Genomic DNA, 23,545 nt, shown 5'->3' with positions numbered 1-23,545 from the left:
TGGGAATACCATGTTCAAATGACCGCGCAGTATATATAATTTCTTTGGACATAGTGATCGTAGGGTGCTATTTGTGGGGGACATTCGGACGGAGAGGGTGAGGACAAGGACAAGTTAATGCACTGAAAACCTCCAATGGCTAATATTAAAAAGTTCATTTCACAATTTTTACTACGTCGGTCAATGGGAATTACGATACCTCTCCACTATCTTCCTTGGGTTAGGAGACCGATATGGACAACAAAAGCGAGTGTATGTAGCTGGGAGGTTCGGGAAATTCGGAGCGAGCCAAGTGAGCGGTGGTGGAGAGCCAGTCAAGAACCCGCGCCGCTAACGAGGTGGAGTCGACCACCAGCCCGGCCCCATCAAGAAAGTCTACCAGCGCTATGGGACAAGCCTAAAAAATGTTAAAAAAAAAAAATCACAGGAAGGCTTCCTTTTCTTCCATTTTTTAATTATGTAAATATTGATGTAAGAAAGTGTTTATATTTACATAATCATAAGATGACTAGTTGTAGCTCCAGCCTTCCTGTGGTAGTATTATCATGTACATCGATCATATCCCCCTATGGCAGGAATCGTAGTGTTCGGGGTTTTGCCTTTTTACGGCAGAACACTCGCAATCAATAGGGAGGCTGCAACCGTCTAGTGAGTTCACAGGTTTGGCCCTCCGCTCGAGATCACCGGAACTCAATCCCCTCCCCGGGCAGGTGGACAAGTATTGGCTGTGCTTCCCGTTGAATCAAGCCATGCTCTCTGCTCGGTTAAACACATCCAAATAAATCATTCACCCGCTAACTCCCACGGGCCGACAACTACTCGTAACTATCTACACCTCTACACCGAGGGAGATCTACTATCATCGTCATCATCATCATCATCTGCAATGGACACTGGATCCCTCTACCATGTTGTTGGTGAAGAGCCACACAGATAAAGAGCTCACCCTTGATTTCGACTCTTATTTTTTTTTCCCAAATACTCTACAATTAAGTGTAGTCTTTGTTTTCATGTATACTGTCATAGTCATAAATCCAAATTACATCCAACTTTAAGTATACAAAACCCGATAAGAAACGTGTGTGGGGGGTTGGGGGCACAGTACGTTGACCTCCTCTATAAAAAGGGGGGGGGGCGAAGTGTCCCCCCTAAAAACTAAAAAAAACACGCCATGGGAATCTTTCAGCCTGAGATAACATTGCACCAAGCAACGATGCCCTACACACTTCACTCAATTATTGTCCTTCCCTGAACTCTTCACGTACGGTCACTGTAATATCACATGATTCAGCCTGAGAGGATATTGCAGCCAGCAGTAAAAACATACAGGACCAACCTCTGCACACGCCAAATCATTCTTTCCAATCCGTTATCTCTACCGTTTCACACAGACAGGCCTCCCTAACACCGTACGTGGTTGTTCACACGGTCCAGTTTTACCGGGCCGTGGTTGTTCAGGCACGCAGTTACATACAAAAAGGTAGCCAGCCGTCCTAACCGTACAGCTGGACCATGCAAAGCCTCGTGTGTGCGTGTCCTCGTGTTTCTTCTTCTGCTGCTTCTTCTGCTGAGTCCTGACCTGTTCCGCTTTGTATCGCTTCTTAGGTCCTCCTTCTCAACACTTCCATACTTCAAAACATGCACTTAGTTGATTGATTGATTGATTGATAGTTTATTGTTGCAAGTAAACAACAAAGGAGAAGGGAGAACTTCACAGTGCACATTTATACACTTCACCCTGAACTAATGTGTTTTTCTGTTCTTTTCTTCCCCTGACTTTGCTTTTCTATGTCTTTTTGTTAGTTTCCATTATTATACATTCTTTTTTTTTACGAAAACCGAAAAGCAGATTCAGGTGGTCGATTTATATACCCTCACGGACCAGAGATATACAAGTTCTTTCGTTTACTTAAATGCTAAAATTTTACACAAACTATAAAATTTTAAACTTTATATTCTACGCGTCATATGAAAAAAATATGGAGTAAACATACGTCTAAAGTTTACATTAGTGATCCCTGAGAGTGTTGTTTACATCCGTCCCGTGGCCTTGTGTGTTTACGTCCATCACGCTGACGAGGCTCGGGGCTGCCTTGCCTTGCCGTACTGCGTGTGCTGCTTTCCTTCCTCTGATGCCCTGCTGTCTGTGTGTCTCTAGTCTGAGGTGAGTGTGGAGGCTCTTGTAATGTCGACGTGTACTAATATGTATTCACAAGAACTGAGATTTTTTTTCCTGTTGGCTCGATTAACCTGAGTCGCTTCAACAAAGTCCAGTGTTTTGTCTTCGAGTTGGTTCTTTAACTGTCAATTAGTTGTATATTAGTTGTCTGGTTTAGTCTTGTAATGTCGACGTGTACTAATATGTATTCGCAACAACCGAGATTTTTTTTCCTGTTGGCTCGATTAACCTGAGTCGCTTCAACAAAGTCCAGTGTTTTGTGTCTTCGAGTTGGTTCTTTAACTGTCAATTAGTTGTATATTAGTTGTCTGGTTTAATCTTGTAATGTCGACATGTACTAATATGTATTCGCAACAACCGAGATTTTTTTTCCTGTTGGCTCGATTAACCTGAGTCGCTTCAACAAGGTCCAGCGTATTGTGCCTTCGAGTTGGTTCTTTAAGTGTCAATTAGTTGTATATTAGTTGTCTGGGTTGATCTTGTAAAGTTGGCGTGTACTAATATGTATTTGCAAGAACTGAGATTTTTTTTCCTGTTGGCTCGATTAACCTGAGTCGGTTCAACAAGGTCCAGCGTATTGTGTCTTTGAGTTGGTTCTTTAACTGTCAATTATTTGTATATTAGTTGTCTGTGAGGGTTGTGTGCGTTCCATGTGTTGGTTCGTGTGTTCCTTGTGCTGAGTTGCAAATCGTGTGCTGTATGTCGTGTGTTGCTGCTATAACCTGCTATTCCCCTTGGTCTGACTATTGCTGTGTATGGCCTGTGATGTGCTTCTGGGGGAGGATTTTGATGGATGTGTATTGTCATATAATTCCTGCTAGGGCTGAGCACTTTCCAGGACTAACATAACCTGGATAATAACCTACATACGCCTAAAGAGTTGGCTGTTGCCCATGAATAGTACTGTAACCTCGTCAGAATGGTCGAGCCCTACACTAACTTCAGTCTCGGCCTGTGTCTGTCTATAGCCACTGTCCACTCAGCAACAAACTTACAAAAGCAGCCTAGGATCCAATTACAAGCTAGGAAATTAGAGTTTCATTCTCTGTAGTATGTGAAACCACTAACTCATATAATCTTTCCCAGCAGAGTTGTACATTTTAACCAGTTTAAATACCTTTGCAATTTGAATTTTAAAACTTTTCCATTTACTGAACACTTTACATTCTTACTATCACAAACTTCATGGAGAAGCTAAAAGTGAATACTGATAAGTATTTCACACAACTACATTTACTCCACAGATCATGCTGTCAGCAGATGTTCCAGAATTTGTCCCAAGAGCTTATCAAAACCTAGGCCACCCAAGCAACACACCAACCTCCAAGCCTGAGGGAAGAACACCTCAGCCCCAACAGACCACAGGCACATCAAGAGCACATAAGCCTCCACCAGGTTCAAGATTTGGCCTCACACGTGCCCCTGAGACCTCATGGCGGGAGGGAAGAGAAACAGAGTCAGGCTCCTCATATAATCTCCCCAAACAAAATGATGCATGGAGACGTTCAGGAAGGGAGTCTGTCAGCTGGAGGGAAGGCCAAACACAAGAAGGTAGCAGGCATGAGTGTGGGACTGAAGCTCTCCCACACACACATTCAGGTCCACCAAAGTCGCCAGAGAAGCAGGTCCAACCGAAAGGCCGAGGAAGAGGAAAGCCCACGAGTGCAGACCTTGAGTCACAGATCAGGAGCAAGTTCGTCACAGCATCCAAGAACATGACCCACAGCTACACACAGATCCTCAAACACAAACCACAGAACAGTAAAGAGGAAACAAAGCCAAGCAAACAAGACTTCTCCATAACCACAGACAGTCAGTGGCCAACATTAACTGGACCACAGCCTCAAAACTTGCCCAACCAAAGCAGTGAGGGTGGTAAGAGAGAGACCGTTTCTAATCCCTGGGAGAGCAGAAGCAGTGAAGTCTCCTCTACCAAAAGCCCCACAAAGAGCCCTCAAAATCCTTGGCAAGAGAAAGGGGCAGCAGAACCAACCCAAAGTAGTCCTGCTGTGAGGCCAAAGAACACCAAGGAACATCACAAACCCTCAGAAAATGCTGCGAAAATGAAACTAGGCATTCCGAAATCCCGAAGAAGTGCAGAAATGAAAGCATCTCCAAGTGTGGGCAAGAAACTGGAAGGAACAAGAAAACATACTTTGGAAAACCTGTGTGATGGGCCAAAGACTCAAAACAGTGATGCTAGAAGTGCCTTAAAACCTGAAGATGAGACCTCCAGTGGGGCTTACAAGGACGAGGAGCCGGACAAGGTTACCAAGAGCAGCCCTACAGAAGATGACTCAGACCCATTTCAGTGGAAGGTAATTGGGGAAAAAAAGAAAATCAAGATGAAAGAGAACGAGGTACATGGCTCTCCCAGGTGCCAGGAACTCAGAAGTGACGGAAAGAAGTCTGTGAGATATCTGCCAGACAAATCCTCCCCAAGAATTGAAAGAAAACAAGCTCAAGAGGAAAGAAAACAAGCTCTAGGTGAAGGAAGGGAAAGAAAAGCTCAAGAATACTCAGGGAAGGTTCAAAAGAGTGTTGTGGTTAGTATGTTGAAAAATAAAAGCCTGCACTCAGTTCATCAGGCTCAGGGAGAGAATACGAGAGATTTATCAGCACTTAAATCTGGCCTGAAGGAGGGAAGGAAATCAAGACCAACCAAGGTAGCGAGTCTTGCCAACTGCAGCAGCGATCAGAGGGAAATGAGAGCTGCAAAGAAGAGTTCTGCTATTGCAGCTGCAAAACCCATGGACGAAGAGACCCTGCAGAGGAAACTGGCAGCAAAACTTATAAAACAGGAGGAGAAGAAGAAGAAGAGAGAGAGAAAGGCAAAGCAAGCACTCATGGAAAACCGCCCAAAAGACACAAAAGTTTCATTCATAACGGCAGACTTATTGGAGTCTTGTAACCAGCAAACGCCGAACCAGCAAGCATTCAACAGCCAGAGGGGCGAGGGAATGACCTTCACCTCAGAGGAATACCCAGCCTTACAGATGCAGAGGAACCCACCACCAAGACTTCCCGTAAGCAGAATCACCCAAGCAAAGACTAAGCAATGGCCGGACTCGAGCAACAAAACAATGCCTTCAACACATGTAAAAGTGCCAGGCGGTGATCCAGGGACAAGACACAATAAGGGTGACACTCGCACACCAGAAAAAAGTGCCAGAGGATGGGAGGACCTAGCCAGCACCTACAAGACGGCTCTCCTTGCTGCCAAAGAGAAGGAGAAGACGAGTGTTACGCCAGCACTCACCAGGACGGAAGTGGATCATGGCGCCCCCACGGAAACAGTGTTGAGGAAGAAGAATGTCAAGACAACCGATCGGATACAACTGGATCTCTTTGCTCTCGCCGCCCACACTGCAAAGAAGAAGAAGAAAAATCTGCTTGAGGAGGTAAGATTTGCATACTAGTTATTACTCTCCTTATTCATACATGCGAGATACCGTACATTAGAGTCTCAGTATTTTTCTCTTGTTTAAACTTGTATAAAAAGAAAAAAGATCTGCTTGAAGAGGTAAGTAAAATTTGCACGCTGATAATTACTCTTGTTAATCATCCACTTCAGATACTTTAGAGTCTTGGTATTTTTCTTTTATTTAAACTTGTATTAAAAGAAAAAAGATCTGCTTGAAGTGGTAAGGCAGATTTGCACACTAACTGTTACTCTTCTTATTCATTCACGCAAGAAACATTTGGTATTTTTCATTGCTTAATTAAATTTGTATAACTTTCTTGTATTTATGAGGACCCAGTGTAGGACTTTCCTTTCATATAAACATTTCCTTTACTCCAGCCACCTTTGTCTCATATAACTGCATTTCTTATTAGGCCCAACTGCATCTCATTAGGCAGTAAGGTTTAGTTTAGGTTCAGGTTTAGTTTCCGGTGATTCATATATTGTTTTCCATGTGTGCAGGAATATTCCCCCACCAAGAGAAAGCCTTTGGAGGAGCAGAAGGACCAGGCCGGCAGGACAGGGTTTGCCGTCCCCCCAATGATGACCAAGGTAAACTTCACAACGCAGCGCAAAAAACAAATAGTCAACAAATGGCAATATACAGTTGAACTTTTTATATTTTTACTCCATTAGCTTGAAAACAAAAGTGCAATTGGCAATATCCAGATTAACTTCACATTTTTACTTTCTATTCACAAAAAACAAAGAAGTGTGACTGACAGCATACAGTTTAATTCTTATATATTTAGTTTCTATTCCCTGACAATTTGACTTTTAAAATTTTAATCTCAATTAGTCCAAAAACATGAAGTGCAATTGGCAATATGCAGATTAACTTCTACATTTTTACTCTCCATTAGCTCAAAACAAGAACTGCAATTAACAATATAGGTACAGATTAACTTCTACATTTTTGCTCTTCCTTCCTGGATATATTAACCCTTACATTTTTATTCTTCAGTAGCTCTATAAACAAGAAATGCAGCTGAAAATATACATACAGACTAACTTAGATTTTTTACACTCCCTATGCTCAAATACAAGAAATGCAATTGACAATATACAATTTAACTTCTACATTTTTACTCTCCCTTCCCTAACACACTCCATTGCAAGGGGTGGTAGTGATAGTCAGTCTACATTATATTATACAGGTTAACCTACTTTTTGTCTCATCCCTCCCTTGTATGTGGTGTTGCAGGGGGCGGCGGTGGTGGCCAAGCGAGGCAAGATCAGCACAAAGCCCAAGAAGAAAAAGATCTCCCGCATCAAGAAGTGTCAGATAGAGAAGAAGCAGAGGGACATATTGGCGCTACAGCTGCTGCTTGAACGTGAGTCTCGCCATATTGACGTAAAGGTGAAGCTAAAGTTGTATAGAAAGTCTCATTAGTATGGAACCATATATGAATTTTCTGAGTCAAGTAACTGTCTGGGGTTTTGTTAGGTTAGGTTAAGTTTAGGGTTTGAATTCTTTTTCTTTGAAAGTCTCATTAGTAAGGAAGCATATATGAATTTTCTGAGTCAAGTAACTGTCTGGGGTTTTGTTAGGTTATGTTAGGGTTTAAATTCATTCTTTCTTTTTCTATCTAACAAAAGCAAAGAAATTTTTGTGTTCAAGTAACTGTCTACGGTTTGATAGGTTAGGTTAGGTTAAGTTTAGGGTTTAAATTCGTTCTTTTTTTTTTCTATAAGAGAAGCTAAGAAATATTTTGTGTTCAAGTAACTGTCTGGGGTTTTGTTAGGTTAGGTTTTTGTGTTCAAGTAACTGTCTGGGGCTTTGTTAGGTTAGGTTAGGTTAAGTTTAGGGTTTAAATTCTTTCTTTTTCTCTCTGACAGCAGCTAGGAATTTTTTGTGTAACGTTGGAAATTGTGGGTCTAAACAATATTTTTTTCTATCCAACAGAGGCCAAGCTCAGGACAGCACAACAGACGTCTTTGGAAACGCCCCCCTTAACACACACTGAGCCTGAGGAGTCCCACAAGGAAGGCGACACAGAAGAAAACTCCACAAATGATCAACTTGCCTCCACTCAAATGACAGAGGAACACGAGGAGAAAACTGATGACAAGGAGAGACAGTCACCCACCACAGACACGAGGGAGAGGGAAACCGAGGATGAGGAAAACAAGGAGAACACAAGAACCACAGAAGTACCACTATCAACACTTAACACAAACTACCAAACCAATAATAAAGCACCAAATAACAATGATGGAAAGCCTAAAATCGTCTGGGTGTTAAACAAGACCAAGAACGCCAACCCTCAAAGTGAAGTTCAGAATGACTCAGGGATGAAAGCCGAGAATAAGGAGGAGGACAAGTCAGGTACCCAGCAGCCCCCCGAGGAAGGTTCCCCCGCGTCCCCTGCGTCCCCCGCCCACAAGGAGAGCCTCATGAACGACCCGCTGGTGGTGCAGAGAGCCTCGGAGCTGGTCTCACTTGTCAAGTCACAAAGCTTAAGCCAAAAATCACCCAGGAAGTATGTAACCTAAGCATTATCAGAACTGAATGTTATGAAATTGCCTTTACGTTATCCTCATACATATTTTCAGGGTTATTCTGGCATTGCATATGAGGCATTGAGTGTAAAAGAGGCAACTAAACCAATTAAGGCAGCAGGAAAAAAATGCTTATGAATTAATGGTCAAAGTATTTTGTTATTGCATAGGTTTGAATACATAAAAATACTCTTGATATTTTCCCCCTCCCCCTTCATCAATCTCTGAGGCAGGTGTTCAGTGTGATAGCTGTAAGTGGCCAAAGACAAGCTCCAAAGTAATGCACAGCTATAACTTATTCTCCCATTATAGATAGATAACCCAGATGTGGTATGTTGCAGGTACATCCACCAGGTGGTCACGCCGGAGGTCAATGAGGTGGCCAAGGAGCTTATGAAGAGCCTCATCGCCTTCCAGGCACGACACTACCAGCGGGAACCCGTCAAGGCTCGCATCAAGTCAGTAGAGAGGCATTGTAACATTTCCTTATTTAGCAAAGTGCTGTACATGGCAGGGCACCATTACTGCTGGTGGCTTGCTAAGTGCTCTCCATTCTGTGGGCCACCCCACTAAATCTATAAAATAATAACAAAAGAAATGCTGTCTGTTAAGTCCACTAAATTGAACTCCATTAAATACGAGTTTACTGTATTTATAATCAAACTCATTATCTAGTTTGTCTTGGTAAAGCACGTTGGGGCTTTGGCTAGTTGAATAGTCAAACATGCTTCATATATCAGCAGCTAAATACACAAGGTATTAGTATGCCTTTGGTATCAGACATCCTTATCTGATAAGTGTCAATTGCATTGTTGGTGAACATCACTCACCAATTCCAGCCAATAATCTTTATATGTTAGAAGATTCCTTGTCAAACTAAATAAAGTTAAATCTGTTATGTGCAGTGTATATAAGACCGGGCTTGTGTTGTGTATTGGTGCAGGCGGCGATATGTGTGCGGCCTGAAGGAGACCACCAAGCTGATGGGCAAGATGAGCTGCATCATCATGGCACCAAACATAGAGCAGTGCGAGGGCCCGGGTGAGAAATGCGACTGTTGTTTGCCTTCTTTTATGTTGCAGATGCTGCCTTGTTATACAGGAGACAATAGAAGGGAAATTACTTTACCATCACGGCTGCTTTTATGGCAATGCTTATGATACATTCTTTTTCTGTTAAATTTTCATACCATTCCACATATCCAAGAAGTGTAGGACCTCCTTAGCAGGCTTTCTTGCTTTTCTTGATTTTTCCTTTGAGTTGGTTCCTTTACTGTAAAGAAAGCATCAAGAGGGTGTGGAGCTCAACATCTGAGCCAAAGCCTTACCCTTATCCATCTCTCATGCCTTCCCAAACACACAGGCTCACTAGATGATGCTGTGGAGAAGCTGCTGAACCAGGCCGAGAAACACAAGGTGCCCGTGGTGTTCGCACTCTCCATGCGAGTCATGCGGAAGCTGTGCCACAAGAATGGCAAACGAGTCAGCTGCTTCGGCATCATCAGCTACCAAGGGGCCCAGGTAGGCTAAGCTTTCCGAGGGTGACCTGCACTGCTTAAACTCTGCTTTGAATTATTTATTATTGCCTTGGAATCCATAAAACCAAATCCTCCCTGTGTTGTGTTTCAGGACCTTTTCAAGCGGCTGATGGAGCTGCTTCCCGAGGCTCAGAAGCAGTACCAGGAGCTGGTGTCGTGTGGACAGTGCTCAGTGCCCAAGGAAGGAGACGATGATGATGATGATGAGGAGGAGGGGAAGCAAGAAGTGAAGAAAGACTTGACGGAGGAGATCATTACCCGCACCAATGCCTTGCTGAAGGGCTCATGATGCCCAAAATATTAGGAGCCTTGTAGTCAGCCAGGATGGAGGCTCTTGATAATGTTCCTGAACATTTTTGTAGTCAGAGTATAGGCCCGGGGTGCAGGTCCATTATATGGAAACATTTTATAGTCAGTTTGGAGGCTGTCATTGTGGAGGTTCATTGTACATTATATTTTTTATGTCTGTACAGAATCAGTATAAAGAAAGCATTTAAACATTTCCCAGCGTGCCATGATTTGGAGGCAGAGCATTGAACAGCACTGCTACACACACACAGAAAGACTTGAATGCTTGGTAAAAGTTGGTCTTGTTTCTGAATTTGAATATATAGATATTCATTCCTTTTAACTACACTGGAGGTGGTAATTGGGTAGTCAAGGGCTGGAGCTTGCCATCCTCACTTAGCTGTCCAGCCTCCACTTGTAATGTTCCAAGGCACCGAGAGGCATGACGAGGATTAATCTCGTTCCCACGATGGTGTGACTCAGGCTTGTCACTGCCCGGGTGTGGCCGGCAAGACTGATCTGCAGAGCTGTGCAGGAAGGTTTTCTAATCTTGAAAACTGCACCATTGTCATAGTTACGTTGTAGATTGTTGAAGTTTATGGAAGCAAAGTTTGATGCTCAGTACAAAAGACTTGATTTCATATTTATCTTGTGCTCACTGGCTGTTGCCAGCATAACGCCCACAGCTGTACCTCTGGACACACATTCCTTGTACTCTCATTCCTTGGATGTTTTTCTCTTTGTTTATTTTTTATTCTGTGCACCTTACTCAGCCCCCTGCCAGCCAGTCATGAGTCCAGCTTCATGGCAGGGAGGGAGGGTGAGGGTGTGACGGCTGTGCTGAGTGTCCTAGGGAGAGATGTGACGGACTTGTCTGATAGCCAGTGCATTCGCCTTCAGGAATTATAATAGACCCTTACAGTATGTTAGTATTGTTACCAAACACACACATGCACACACACACACACATGTAGACACATGCATTCTTGCATGCCTGTTGTTATAACATTTTGTAACTCGTAGATTTAAGAGATTATAAAACTGTATTTGAATGTGAATTGCCTTGTGTGATACTTGCATGCCATACATGCTTAGTGTAAAGGACAGTTCATGAATATGCCAAGGTCCATAGGCTGTGGTGTGGTCTGCTGGATTAGTGTTAGCCGCACTCCAAAAAATTTACCCTCATTTCTTATTTCAGTTTACACGAGTATGTGCGGCACAGTGTGTGCAGTGCTTTATGTTGTTTGTTACCGATATCTTTATTGAAAATATCCTGAGTTGAGATATAATGTAGCTGTTGACCATTAGTATGAAGATGTTAATTCTTTATCAGGAGAAATTCCTTTATACAGATTTAGTTTTAAAGTTCAACAGTCACTGAATTTTCTTACATTCAGTGGCAGTCCTTGTGTATGAGTGCAATAATAGATGCATAACCTTGCTGTGGCTTAGTGTTCATGCAGCCTTTAAACAAAAACACTGTAGTCACCATGCACTACCCTGACCCAGAAGCTCTGCCCCCTCTTCTATAACTATGGGAGCCGATTAACTGAATGAAAGGAGCTTGGAGTAATGAGTCAGGTGCCTTGGAGGGAGGGTGAGGGAGAGGCAGGGGCTTCTGGACTAGTTTAGTGTACAAACGCTATATAGTTATGAACATGTGGCGTCTTTGCAGGCAGTGTTCTTGGATGTGACACGCTTCCTTCCTAAACAATTGTCCCTTCCTGAGAGATAACATGAAAGTAGGGCAGGGGAGGTAAACATAGGAGGTGTTAAGTGTGAAAGGGGTGACCAAACCAATCAAGGTGGTATTCAGTTTTTGGCGACATCTGGCGGCTAAATTATTTGCTGCATTGTGTGGTGAAGCAAGTTATGGAAAAAGCAACCTTAAAGTGGGTGATTCATAGGCCTAAAGTTGTGTGATTTTTCTGTCAAACTCAGCTGGTATGGGGCGGGTGGAGTCTGGTGGTCGCCTTAAAACACGATATGCTCAAAACTATAATCATGTCAGGTCGCCCCTTTCCCTTTCACACTATACACGTCCATTCATCTACATTTCATTAACACATCCAGACTCCCTTTACCTGTATGCAAAAGGCGTTGGTAAAGTCGTTAAACTATATAAATGTCAGGTCGCCCCTTTCACACTATACACCTTGACTCATCTACACTTTCTTAACATAGCCAGACTCCCTTTACCTGTATGAGAAAGGCATTGGTAAAGTCATTAAACTATATAAATGTCAGGTCGCCCCTCTCACACTATACACCTTGACTCATCTACACTTTCCAGACTCCCTTTACCTGTATGAGAAAGGCGTCGGTAAAGTCGTTAAACTATATAAATGTCAGGTCGCCCCTTTCACACTATACACCTTGACTCATCTACACTTTCTTAACATAGCCAGACTCCCTTTACCTGTATGAGAAAGGCATTGGTAAAGTCATTAAACTATATAAATGTCAGGTCGCCCCTCTCACACTATACACCTTGACTCATCTACACTTTCTTAACACATCCAGACTCCCTTTACCTGTATGAGAAAGGCGTCGGTAAAGTCGTTAAACTATATAAATGTCAGGTTGCCCCTCTCACACTATACACCTTGACTCATCTACACTTTCTTAACACATCCAGACTCCCTTTACCTGTATGAGAAAGGCGTCGGTAAAGTCGTTAAACTATATAAATGGTAGGTCGCCCCTCTCACACTATACACCTCAATTCATCTACACTTCATTAACACAGCCAGACTCCCTTTACCTGTATGAGAAAGGCATTGGTAATGTCATTAAATTATATAAATGGCAGGTCGCCCCTTGTCCACTACCTACACCACATATTCCTATACAGTGATCCTATACCTGACAATGTACAGGTCGATGGGGTTGTAACTATACCCATCTGAGAAGCAGTGTTTGTAACGATAGATTGTAGTAATTTTGTAATGTCTCAGAATTTGATATCCAGGAAGAGGAGGTTACTACTATGTGTGTGATGGTGAAGGAAATAAAAGAGTTTGTTTTGTATAAGGTTTCAGTGGTACCTTGTGTGTGTGTGTGAGAGAGAGAGAGAGAGAGACATAGACAAACACACACACACACACACACACACCGTTAAGAGGAGGAGGGGGAATTCCCGTAACCTGAGCCAGCCTTATCAAACACTCACTCGTCATCGTTTATCATAATATTCTTCCTTTTTTAGTCCTTTTATTATTATTTTTGTTCCCTTGCGTGGTGGGTGCGATGAGACGCTGTTTTCTTACTCTATTTTATTATTATCTATTTTATTTTATTTTTTGCTCTTTTCTATTGCCCTCTAGTCTGAGAAAGTGAGGTAGTAGTAGTAGTAGTTTATTATTATTATTATAATAATAATAATAATAATAATAATAATAATAATAATAATAATAATAATGGTGACAATTAGCCGTTCAGAGGTTTATCACAAGGTGTGCATATGTAAATTGTTCTCTCTCTCTCTCTCTCTCTCTCTCTCTCTCTCTCTCTCTCTCTCTCTCTCTCTCATCTCCATACCCGCTGTCCTTGTTTCTTCCCTTTCCCTTCCCAACTCTTCTTCCATTCCAGTTCAACTCCTCTCCCATTCTTCTCTCTCTCTCTCTCTCTCTCTCTCTCTCTTACCGTTCTCTCTAAATGTCACTCTTTTGTTTGTTCTCATTTCTCTTCCTGTCTCTTCCGTCCCTCCCTCTTTTATTAACCCTCATTCCTATACCTCCTCTACATTCTCCTCTTCTTCTTCGTCCTTCTCCTCCTTCTTTTCTATTCCTACGTATCTTTCGTCTCATTCACTTTCATTTGTTTCTCTTTTTCGCTATTCAAAGTTGTGTTCCTTTTCCTTTCTCATTTTTCTCTATCTTCTTCTTTCTCTTCCTCTTCTTTTTATTCAGTTTCCTCTCTTCACTCTCATTTCTGTCTCTTCTCCATTCGTATCTGTTGCTCTTTGTTTTTCTTCCACATCCTCCTCTTCCTCCTCCTTCTCTCCTCTGCTCATGCGAATTCCTCCCATTCATTCTCATTCATGTATCTCTCCTTCTCTATTCATATAAGTTACTCTTTCTTCAACATTCTCCTTCATCTCCTCGGTCCTCCTCTCCTCCTTCTCTACTTATTCAATTCTTCTCATTCACTCTCATCCCTCTCTTCCTCTGTACTTGTATCTGTTAATCTCTTTCTTTTCTTCTACATTCTTTTCTACCTCTCCAACTGCAACCATTCTTATGCAACTCCCGTCCCCACTCTCTCTCCCTCTCCCTCCCTCCGTCGGTAGCCGTTTGACGTCACGAGGGGAGTTCCCGGCACGTGTAAGCTCGAGTCGCAGAAGAGAGTAAGAGGAGGCGGGTCACAGGAGCGCCGGGTAAGGAAAAGAAGGTCACTCCGTCTGCTGGAGAGGTTACGTACGGAGACAGATAGATGGAAAGATAGATAGATAGGTAGATAATATAAAAGAAGGTTAGTTTGTTTTCTAAAGAGGATGTGTTACGATGCAGTGGCCTAGTCCTTGCGTGTTGCGAGTGGATAAGAATAGGAAATAGTAATAGAGAATAGGGAATATAAATACGAATAGGGAATAGGAAAAAAAGAGGAAACAGTGATATGAAAAAGGAATAGAGAATAGGAAATAGTGATAGGAATCGAAAGAGGGAATAAGGAATAAGAATAGATAATAGGGAATACAAATAGGAATGGCGATAGGAAATTAAATGTCCCTTTACAGAAAACCAGGGAGCACGAGAGGTAGGGCGAGGGGAAGAGAGGGAGAGAAAAGAGGGGAATGGTGCGGGTCAGAAGTTAAGAAAAAGGAGAAAAGGCAATGAGAGAGAGAGAGAGAGAACATAAGAACATAGGAGTCTGCAAGAGGCTGGTAGGCCTGTACGAGGCAGCTCCTCTGAACCTAAGCTCCCGTGTATCTAACCCCACCTAGTATCGCTGTCCATGAATTTATCTAACCTATTTTTTAATGTGACAATTGTATTGGCACTCACCACATGACTGCTAAGCCTATTCCACTCATCCACCACCCTGTTTGTAAACCAATTTTTGCCTATGTCCCTGTTGAATCTGAATTTATCCAGTTTAAACCCATTACTTCGTGTCCTACCCGGTTCTCTTACCAACAAAACCTTATGAATGTCTCCCTTATTAAAGCCCTTCATCCATTTATAAACCTCGATCATGTCTCCACGCACCCTTCGCCTTTCTAGAGAATGCAGGTTTAACTGTTTGAGTCTTTCCTCGTATGGCAAGTTTCTCAACCCCTGAATCATCTTTGTCATCCTCCTCTGCACCGATTCTAACATTTTGGTATCCATTCTATAGTAAGGTGACCAGAACTGAACCGCATAGTCAAGATGAGGTCTAACTAATGCTAAATATAGTTTGAGGAGGACTTCGGCGCTTCTGTTGCTTACGCTCCTTGAAATATATCCCAGTACCCTATTTCCTCGATTTCTAGCTTGAATGCATTGTGCCCTTGGACGGAGATCAGAGCTCACTAAGACACCTAAATCCCTCTCGCACCCAGACCTGCTTATGAGAGTGTCATTTAAGCAATAGTTATGTGAGGGGTTGTTCCTACCTACACTCAGAATACTGCACTTCCCTACATTGAACTCCATCTGCCATTTATCCGACCAGTCATAATATCTGTTTAGTTCACCCTGGAGAATACTAGCGTCCTGATCCGACTCAATTACTCTACCGATCTTGGTATCATCTGCAAACTTACTGACATCACTACTAATTCCTGTATCTAAGTAAGTATACTAAGTAAGAGAGAGAGAGAGAGAGAGAGAGAGAGAGAGAGAGAGAGAGAGAGAGAGAGAGAGAGAGAGAGAGAGAGAGAGAGAGAGAGAGAGAGAGAGAGAGAGAGAGAGAGAGAGAGAGAGAGAGAGAGAGAGAGAGAGAGAGAGAGAGAGAGAGAGAGAGAGAGAGTTTGCGACCACGATTAGAAATATTATAGGAAGACAAGATATTAATGATGAAAAAGAACAACAACATTAACAAATGACAACAAAAGAGAAGACGAAAAAATAGGATGACAGGAAGAAAGTAAAAACGAGGACGAGGACGAAGAGGAGGAGGAGGCGGGGAGGAAGAGGAAGTGAGAGGAAGAAGGGGTCTCATACACACACACACACATACACACAAACACTTGTTTTCTTCGCTATTATGTAAATGCATCACTTTGTTTCACTCCACATTCTCTCTCTCTCTCTCTCTCTCTCTCTCTCTCTCTCTCTCTCTCATTCTTTCTCTTCCTCATTGCCAAGAGGGAAAAGTCCCGATTACTGAAGGAAGGTCAATGGGGGGGGGAGAGGAGGAGGAGGAGGAGGAGGAGTTGAGAGAAGCAAGGCTAGAGAAAGTTATCCTCTCTCTCTCTCTCTCTCTTGTCCTTTTCTTTCTTTTCCTAATTTTTCTTTTTTTCTCTTTTTTTGGGGGTTCTCTGTTCTTTTTTTCTTTTCTCTTTCTTTTCCTTTTTTCATTTTCCTTTACTCTCTCTCTCTCTCTCTCTCTCTCTCTCTCTCTCTCTCTCTCTCTCTCTCTCTCTCTCTCGTCTCGTGCAAGCTCTGAGGGTCTGAATCTGACAAGTGTATTTTTTTCATCTTCCTCCGCGGCCCACGTGTTTAACTTCCTTTCCTTCTCTGCAATTTTCTCATTCTTTACATTGGCTTAAGTGAGGTGTGTTAGAGGGGTGGGAGAACGAAGAAAAGAGAGAACATACCAGGAATAGGAATGGAAGGAGTAAAACAGGAGGGTTAGAAAGAGGTTGAGGAGGAGGAGGAGGAAGAGGATGAGAAGGAGGGGTGAGGAAGAGTGGAATCTAGATGAGGAGGACGAGGAAGAAGAAAAGTAAGAGGAGGAAAACAAGAGGTATGAAAAGGAAGAAACTGAGGATGAAGAAGAAGAAACAGAGAAAGAGGAAAAAGAAGAATTGGAGGAGTAAGCGAAATAAAATGAACTTGTTGTAAACGAGGGGGGGAGGGGTTAGGGGGGTGGGGGAGGTGTGCGTGTGTGTGTGTGTGTGTGTGTGTGTTACCGGTAAATTCCCGCCGTGCAAGAAAGGTCGGTCGCATTATGGCATTTCCTTAGTCGGCCTGTGTGTGTGTGTGTGTGTGCTTAAGAGGGTGCCTGTGAAAATTCTCACGCATTTACGAGTTAGCTAAACGCGAAGAGAGAGAGAGAGAGAGAGAGAGAGAGAGAGAGAGAGAGAGAGAGAGAGAGAGAGAGAGAGAGAGAGAGAGAGAAGATTTCGAAAATGAGAAAAAAATGTTAAAGAAAACGAAAACGAAGATAAAACGAAAAAGAATAACAGAAAATGAAGAGAGAGAGATTTACATAGATTTACATAGAAAATCAGACCACACAGACCCCATGGTCCAGACTTGGTGGTCTGTCCTTAAACCTAAGTGATTTTACATTAATCAGAAGACTCCAAAACGTTGCATTTCTACTCTAGTTGATATTAAGTTGAAGGAAGTGACGGTCGAGCTTATTTTTGAAGGAGTCAATCGTGTTACACTGGACCACTGATGGTGGAAGCTTATTCCATTCTCGCACTATAACGTTGGTGAAGAAAAATTTGGTGCAGTCTGAATTTACTTGTCTACATCTGAGTTTTACGCCATTGTTCCTCGTGCGCAAAGTGTCATCGATCATAAACAATGTTGATCTGTCTACATTCGTGAAACCATTAAGTATTTTAAAACATTCGATCAGTTTTCCTCGGAGGCGACGTTTCTCAAGAGAGAACATGTTAAGGGTAGAAAGCCTTTCTTCGTAGGATTTGTTGCGCAAGGAAGGGATCATTTTCGTTGCCCGACGCTGAACACCTTCTAATTTAGCAATATCCTTTGCATGGTGGGGAGACCAAAACTGTACCGCATATTCCAAGTGGGGTCTGACTAAACTGTTGTAGATAGGGAGTATTACATCTTTATTCTTGAATACAAAGTTTATTTTAATGAAGCACAACATTCTGTTCGCTTTATTTGCTGCATCGATGCATTGCTGTGAGTATTTGAGGTTTGAAGCTATTTTGACCCCCAAGTCCTTGACGCATTGAACGCTTTTGAGTTTAACGCCGCGCATTTCGTATTCGAACTTCTTATTCCTCGTTCCAATTTGAAGGACCTGGCACTTGTCTACGTTAAAGGGCATCTCCCATCTATCCGACCAAGCTGAAATTTTGTGCAAATCCTCTTGGAGGCTTTGCCTGTCTTCGTCAGTCAGAACCGAGTTACCAATCTTTGTGTCGTCTGCAAATTTACTAATGCGGTTATTGAGTCCAACATCCACGTCGTTGATGTATATAATGAAGAGCACTGGGCCAAGGACCCAGCCCTGAGGGACGCCACTAGTGACAGGCGCCCACTCTGAGTTAAATCCGTCAATCACTACTCTTTGTTGTCTGTTGCTCAACCAATTCGCGATCCATTGGTTTACTTGACCGTCAATACCTATTTGCTTTAATTTGTAAAGTAATTTATGATGCGGGACTTTGTCAAACGCTTTCTGGAAATCAAGATAGACTACGTCCAGTAATTTGGTTACGTCATAAACAGTGAAGAGGTCGTTATAAAAGGTTAATAGGTTTGATAGGCAGGATCTTTTGTTTCGGAAGCCATGTTGTGAGTCCCCAATCAATGAGTGGCTTTCAAGGTAACTCACAATTTTGTCTCTAATTATGCCCTCAAGTAGCTTACCTACAACCGAAGTTAGACTAATGGGCCTGTAATTACCTGGTACTTTTTTGTCTCCTTTCTTAAAAATCGGTGTCACGTTAGCCTTTTTCCAATCTGAAGGGACGATGCCTTGTCGCAAGGACATATTGAATACGGTTGTGAGGGAGGAGAGTATTTCGCTCTTTGTTTCTTTCAGCAGAGTTGGATATACTTTGTCAGGTCCAGGACTTTTATTTGTTTTAAGTGATTTGAGGGCTTTAAGGACTTCATCGGGTTTTATTTCAAAGTTAGACAATGCATGCTCGGGATTTACATTAGTACTGGTGTTGGTGGTGGTGGCGGGAGGACTGTTATTATTAACCACCGAGGAAAAGTAATTGTTTAATAGGTTTGCAACGTGTTGGCTGTCAGTCACTAGTGCACCGTCGCTGTTTGTTAAAGGTCCAATTCCACTTCTGATCGCCTTTCTGTTGTTTATGTAACTGAAGAAGGATTTCGGATTATTTTTACAGTTGGCTGCAATATTTTCTTCATATCTACGCTTTGCCTGACGCACTAATCTGTTAACTCGTCGCCTGGCATCATTGTAAAGTCTAATGTTTTCGGGCGTGCTTTGCTCTTTCTTTAACCTGTAAGACAATTTTCTCTCCTTGACTGAGAGAGAGAGAGAGAGAGAGAGAGAGAGAGAGAGAGAGAGAGAGAGAGAGAGAGAGAGAGAGAGAGAGAGCAGGTTTGATGGAATGAAACTAAACAACAAATATTATTCGCAATTATAAAAAAGACTTAGACGTACCAGAGCTCAGTCTAAGTACAATATATCTTACTCCTATTCAGAATTCAAAGAGCACTAATACTTTTTTGATATTCATTTTATTCCAGCTTCATTACTACTACGTTTAATTATTTTTTTTATATACAGGGTTAATCGGGTTATTATTTACAGAGGTAACGCTAACAATCGTCTATAACACTTTTTGCTGCTCGCCCCGCCCTCCCTCCCTGTCCAGCTGTCCTATCGGTTCACAGCCTCGCTCTCCCCTCCCTCGCCTCTCTCAGAGAAGAGATAACATTGTGGTCTTCCTATTAGCATTATCAATCGTTTACAGCATGCTAAGGGAACGAGGAAACAGTTCAAACAGAGGGGAAACATTTAAATTCGCTGGGCTGTCCTGTCATGTGCCTGCCCTGCATGTTATAATGTCTTCGCTTCTACTCGCGGCTCACGCAGGAAAGAGATAGAGAGCATGGTGATATTTCCATACTCAATAAGCACCAGAACAATCATAAACAACAAGTGAGAGAACGAGAGAGCGAGGAAACACTTAATTCAATGAGGGAAAGCATAATTATCCAGCTTCGCCGCGCTACCCGTCCTGGTTGTGGTGACTCACGCCTCTCCTCGCCGCCCCACGCTCCGCTCAGGGAAGGGAGAGTAAATAATTAGAGCTGTGGGCTTTCTATACCCATTATTAGTAATTTACTTGTGGCAGGAACGCGGGAACAGGTCAAACAAAGAGGAAGGTATGTAGTACCGTCCTGGAAGCCCGTACTGAAGGTGTTATGGTCAAGGCGGCGAGAGCGGGGCAACAACCCGCTTTATGTTTTGCTGTTGGCTCTCAGTGGACGGATGCTCAACCCTGGCGCGAGAAATGCCCTATTCTTCCTCCTCTTGTGGGCTCTTGGCTGACTGTGACTGTCTCCGGAAGCCAATAGCACTGTATAATTTTGGGTGTTGGGTACACAGCGACCGTTGCTTACGTTCAGCTATTGCAATGGGTTTCGTGGACAAGGCCGCTAACGCCTTCTGTGCGTGCGGACTAAGATACTTTTCCTCACCAAACATCTTTTATAACGCAGCTCTATATGATTACAGGTTATATATTTCCTTGTAACTTGTGTCTGGGCGTTGCTCTGCATCCTCGGCGGCACGGAATTGACTTATACTTAATGGAGGGCGAGCAGTGCACATTGCGTCGCCATGAGTCACCTTCGCTCCGCCTTCAGCGAAGCATGATGTCGGAAGCTGAGTTTTCTTAATCATGTCCCTTTTATCTGACTCTTTCTGGTGCTTTTCATGCGGAGGTAAGCTTCGAGGAGCTTCTGGTGAATGCTATACACATGATGGAACAGCAAGAGAGGGTGTGTGGAGGCTGTGGAAGGAGGGAGCAGTGTGTAAGGGAGGGTGGATGAGCGGCGTGGGGAGGGACACGGAGTTCGAGTCGACACACGGGTATGGCCAGCGATTGCCTTCTTCCTATAGCTTTCCGGGCTGTTCTTGATGTGGATGCTGCTTAATTATACATAAAGAGACATGATACAGCAATGGTAGCTGCACGCGGAGGGAAGGGATGGGGCTGTCGGTGACGTATGTCAACCCTCACATTTTACCCCTCGCGGGACTGACGGATTGAATCTGTCGCCTGGTGAATATTGGCCGTTACTGTCCGTACGGAGCGTAATACATTATTGGTATCGGACGGGAATAAACTGCAGACATATAGCAGTGGTTGATGGTCTCCTCACAGCCAGAGGCAAACTCTTAAAGGAACACATCGACGTAGTATAAACGGTCTCTCCTCGACCCATCTTTTCATTCATCCTCTAAGCCCCGCCCACCGCCTGTCCTCACCAGCTCTTGCTCGCTGGTTTCTCACCCTCGAATTATTGACTGTGTCTTCAGTGCAATGTTCTTCAACCATTTCTCGTTTTGTGACCGATTTGTATTTTGGGCATCAGCCTCACGACACACTGGCAAGCCTCGGGAACCATTTTGCATCGGGGGGCAGCGAGTCCACCTTGTGCACGCCCCGCAGCAAGGTAATATGTCAAAAGCGGTTTTTCTTTATCTTGTCCCTTCCACATCTATTTTTGGTGCTTTTCGTGCAGGGGTGAGCATCGAGGAGCTTCAGGTGAATGTTATACACGTAATGCAGCAGCAGGAGAGGGTGTGTGGAGGGTGTGGAGGCAGGGAGCAGTGTGTTGGGGAGGGTGGATGAGCGGCGAAGGGAAGAACACGGAGGTGGAGACAACACATGGGGATGACCAGCGATTGCCTTCGTCCTATGGCTGTGCGGGGTCTTCTTGATGTCAATGCTGTCTAACTATACATAAAGAGGCACGATACAGCAGCGGCAGCCGCCTGTAGAGGGTTTTGTGGCGAAGAGAAAGGATGGGGCAGACGGTGACATATGGCAATCCCCGTTTGCCACTCCTCGGGGACTCACGGGTTGAATCTATCGCCTGGTGAATGTTTGCTGTTACTGTCCACACGGGACGTAATACATTAGTAGCATTGGAGGGGAATAAGCTGTAAGTATATAACAGTACGTGGTGGTCGTCTCACAGCCAGGGACAAGCTCTTAAAGGAACATATCGACATAGTATAAGCGGCCCTCTTCGCCCCGTCTTTTCATTCATCCTCTAAGCCCCGCCCACCGTCCATCGTCTGTCCTCACCCGCCCTTGCTCGCTAATTCAACATACTTAACACCCTCAAACTGTGTCTTTAGTGCAACGTTCTTAAACCATTTCTCGTTCTGCGACTTCGTGACTGTCTTTTATCATGAGCATCAGCCTCACGACACAATTGAAAGCCTATGGACAGAGCAAGGCGTCCCGGAGAATCTCGGGGCAGAGGATAAAGCTGTCAGGTGCCTGTTGTAGGTAGGACACGGCCCCTCGTAAACACAGGCACTTGGGCACCCTACATAGCCTTGACGTGTGGTGTGTGCTTAAAAATGGGACACGTGAATGGACTGAGAGATGAACCGTGTGTGTGTGTGTGTGTGTGTGTGTGTGTGTATACATAGGCGTACGGGACCCTTCTCATTTGGGGGAGCTGATGAACTCTCCCGAAAAATGTTTTGCTCGTACGCCTATGGTCAGTAATACAAAAACTAGGAAGGGCGCTTGCATCGGTATTCTCAAGTCGCTTCCGCTTCCCACATCGACTATTTCCAAAGGCCGAAAAGGAAGTTAATCGGTTTCTCATGAGTGTTTTTTCACGTTCAAGGTACAGAAGCTTCGTTAGGCAACCACCAGGGTCATGAAACTACCCATGGAAAGCCCAGCACTCCTACGAGAGCAGTGTGGATGTGTGGGACCCGAAATGCCTGAGAACACGGCGCCAAGACTAAAAATACAGATACCGCGACATAATTACTTGGGTCGGTAGACACTTCCGCCTCTAGCAACAACTATTTCCGAAGTCCAAAAAAGAGGTTAACCGGGTTCCTATGAGCGATTTTCCACGTTCACGGTCCAGAAGCTTCGTCAAACTACCAAACTATCAGTCTCCGGACACTACCCATGGAGAGACTCACCACTCCTACGAAAGCCAGTGTGAATGTGTAAGACCCGAAATGCTTGAGAACACGGCGCTAAGACAAAAAATGCAGATACCGCGACATAATTACTTGGGTCGGCATTCTCAGACACTTCCGCCTCTCGCAACAACTACATTCCCCAAAGACTAAAAAGGAGGTTAGTCGGGTTCTCATGAGTGCTTCTTCAGGTTCACGGTACAGAAGCTTCGTCAGTCTACCATCAAACTCCGGAAACTAACCATGGAGAGACTCACCACTCCTACGAAAGCCAATGTGGATGTGAAAGACCTTAAATGTTTAAGAATACTACCATAAGATTAAAAATACAGATATAAACTTCGATATAATTCCTACGTCGGTATTCTCAGACGGTTCCGCCTCTCGCATGCAACAACTATTTCCAAAGACCAAAAAAGGAGCTTAGTCGGGTGTTTTTTTCACGTTCTTGGTACATAAGCTTCCTCAGAATATACCACCAGGGCCAGGCTCATAAAACTACCTCTTGAGAAGCCCACAACCTCTAGGAAAGCCGTAATTGTCGGGG

General features: G+C 43.6%; 2 protein-coding genes across 15 annotated transcripts in view; one reads left to right on the top strand and one right to left on the bottom strand.

Moving 5' to 3' along the window:
• Positions 1–23,545, bottom strand: part of LOC127000193 (carboxypeptidase M-like) — a 76,961-nt gene that overhangs the window by 42,239 nt on the left and 11,177 nt on the right. For all 3 annotated transcript variants that reach the window (XM_050863602.1, XM_050863603.1, XM_050863599.1), the window contains exon 2: positions 5,439–5,545. The gene's annotated coding sequence lies outside the window, so the exon portion shown is untranslated. The remainder of the gene's footprint in view (positions 1–5,438; positions 5,546–23,545) is intronic.
• LOC127000189 (selenocysteine insertion sequence-binding protein 2-like) lies at positions 2,000–13,005 on the top strand. Of its 12 annotated transcripts, XM_050863590.1 has the most exons (12): positions 2,000–2,164; positions 3,424–5,580; positions 6,105–6,194; positions 6,847–6,976; positions 7,549–8,125; positions 8,486–8,602; positions 9,088–9,185; positions 9,507–9,664; positions 9,773–12,104; positions 12,220–12,324; positions 12,440–12,554; positions 12,785–13,005. In XM_050863590.1, exons 2-9 carry the CDS (start codon positions 3,427–3,429, stop codon positions 9,968–9,970), a joined length of 3,522 nt encoding a protein of 1,173 aa, XP_050719547.1. In that variant the 5' UTR covers positions 2,000–2,164; positions 3,424–3,426; the 3' UTR covers positions 9,971–12,104; positions 12,220–12,324; positions 12,440–12,554; positions 12,785–13,005. The 12 variants fall into 12 exon arrangements, with proteins under 12 accessions (XP_050719547.1, XP_050719544.1, XP_050719541.1 ...); XM_050863587.1 differs by lacking the exon at positions 12,220–12,324; XM_050863584.1 differs by lacking the exon at positions 12,220–12,324 and having other exon boundaries at positions 12,670–13,005.

This window comes from Eriocheir sinensis, chromosome 18 (assembly GCF_024679095.1).
Source record: "Eriocheir sinensis breed Jianghai 21 chromosome 18, ASM2467909v1, whole genome shotgun sequence".
NCBI classification, from domain to species: Eukaryota; Metazoa; Arthropoda; class Malacostraca; order Decapoda; family Varunidae; genus Eriocheir; species Eriocheir sinensis.
The sequence above is the reverse complement of the archived record's forward strand: the minus strand, read 5'-3'. Positions and strand labels throughout refer to the sequence as shown.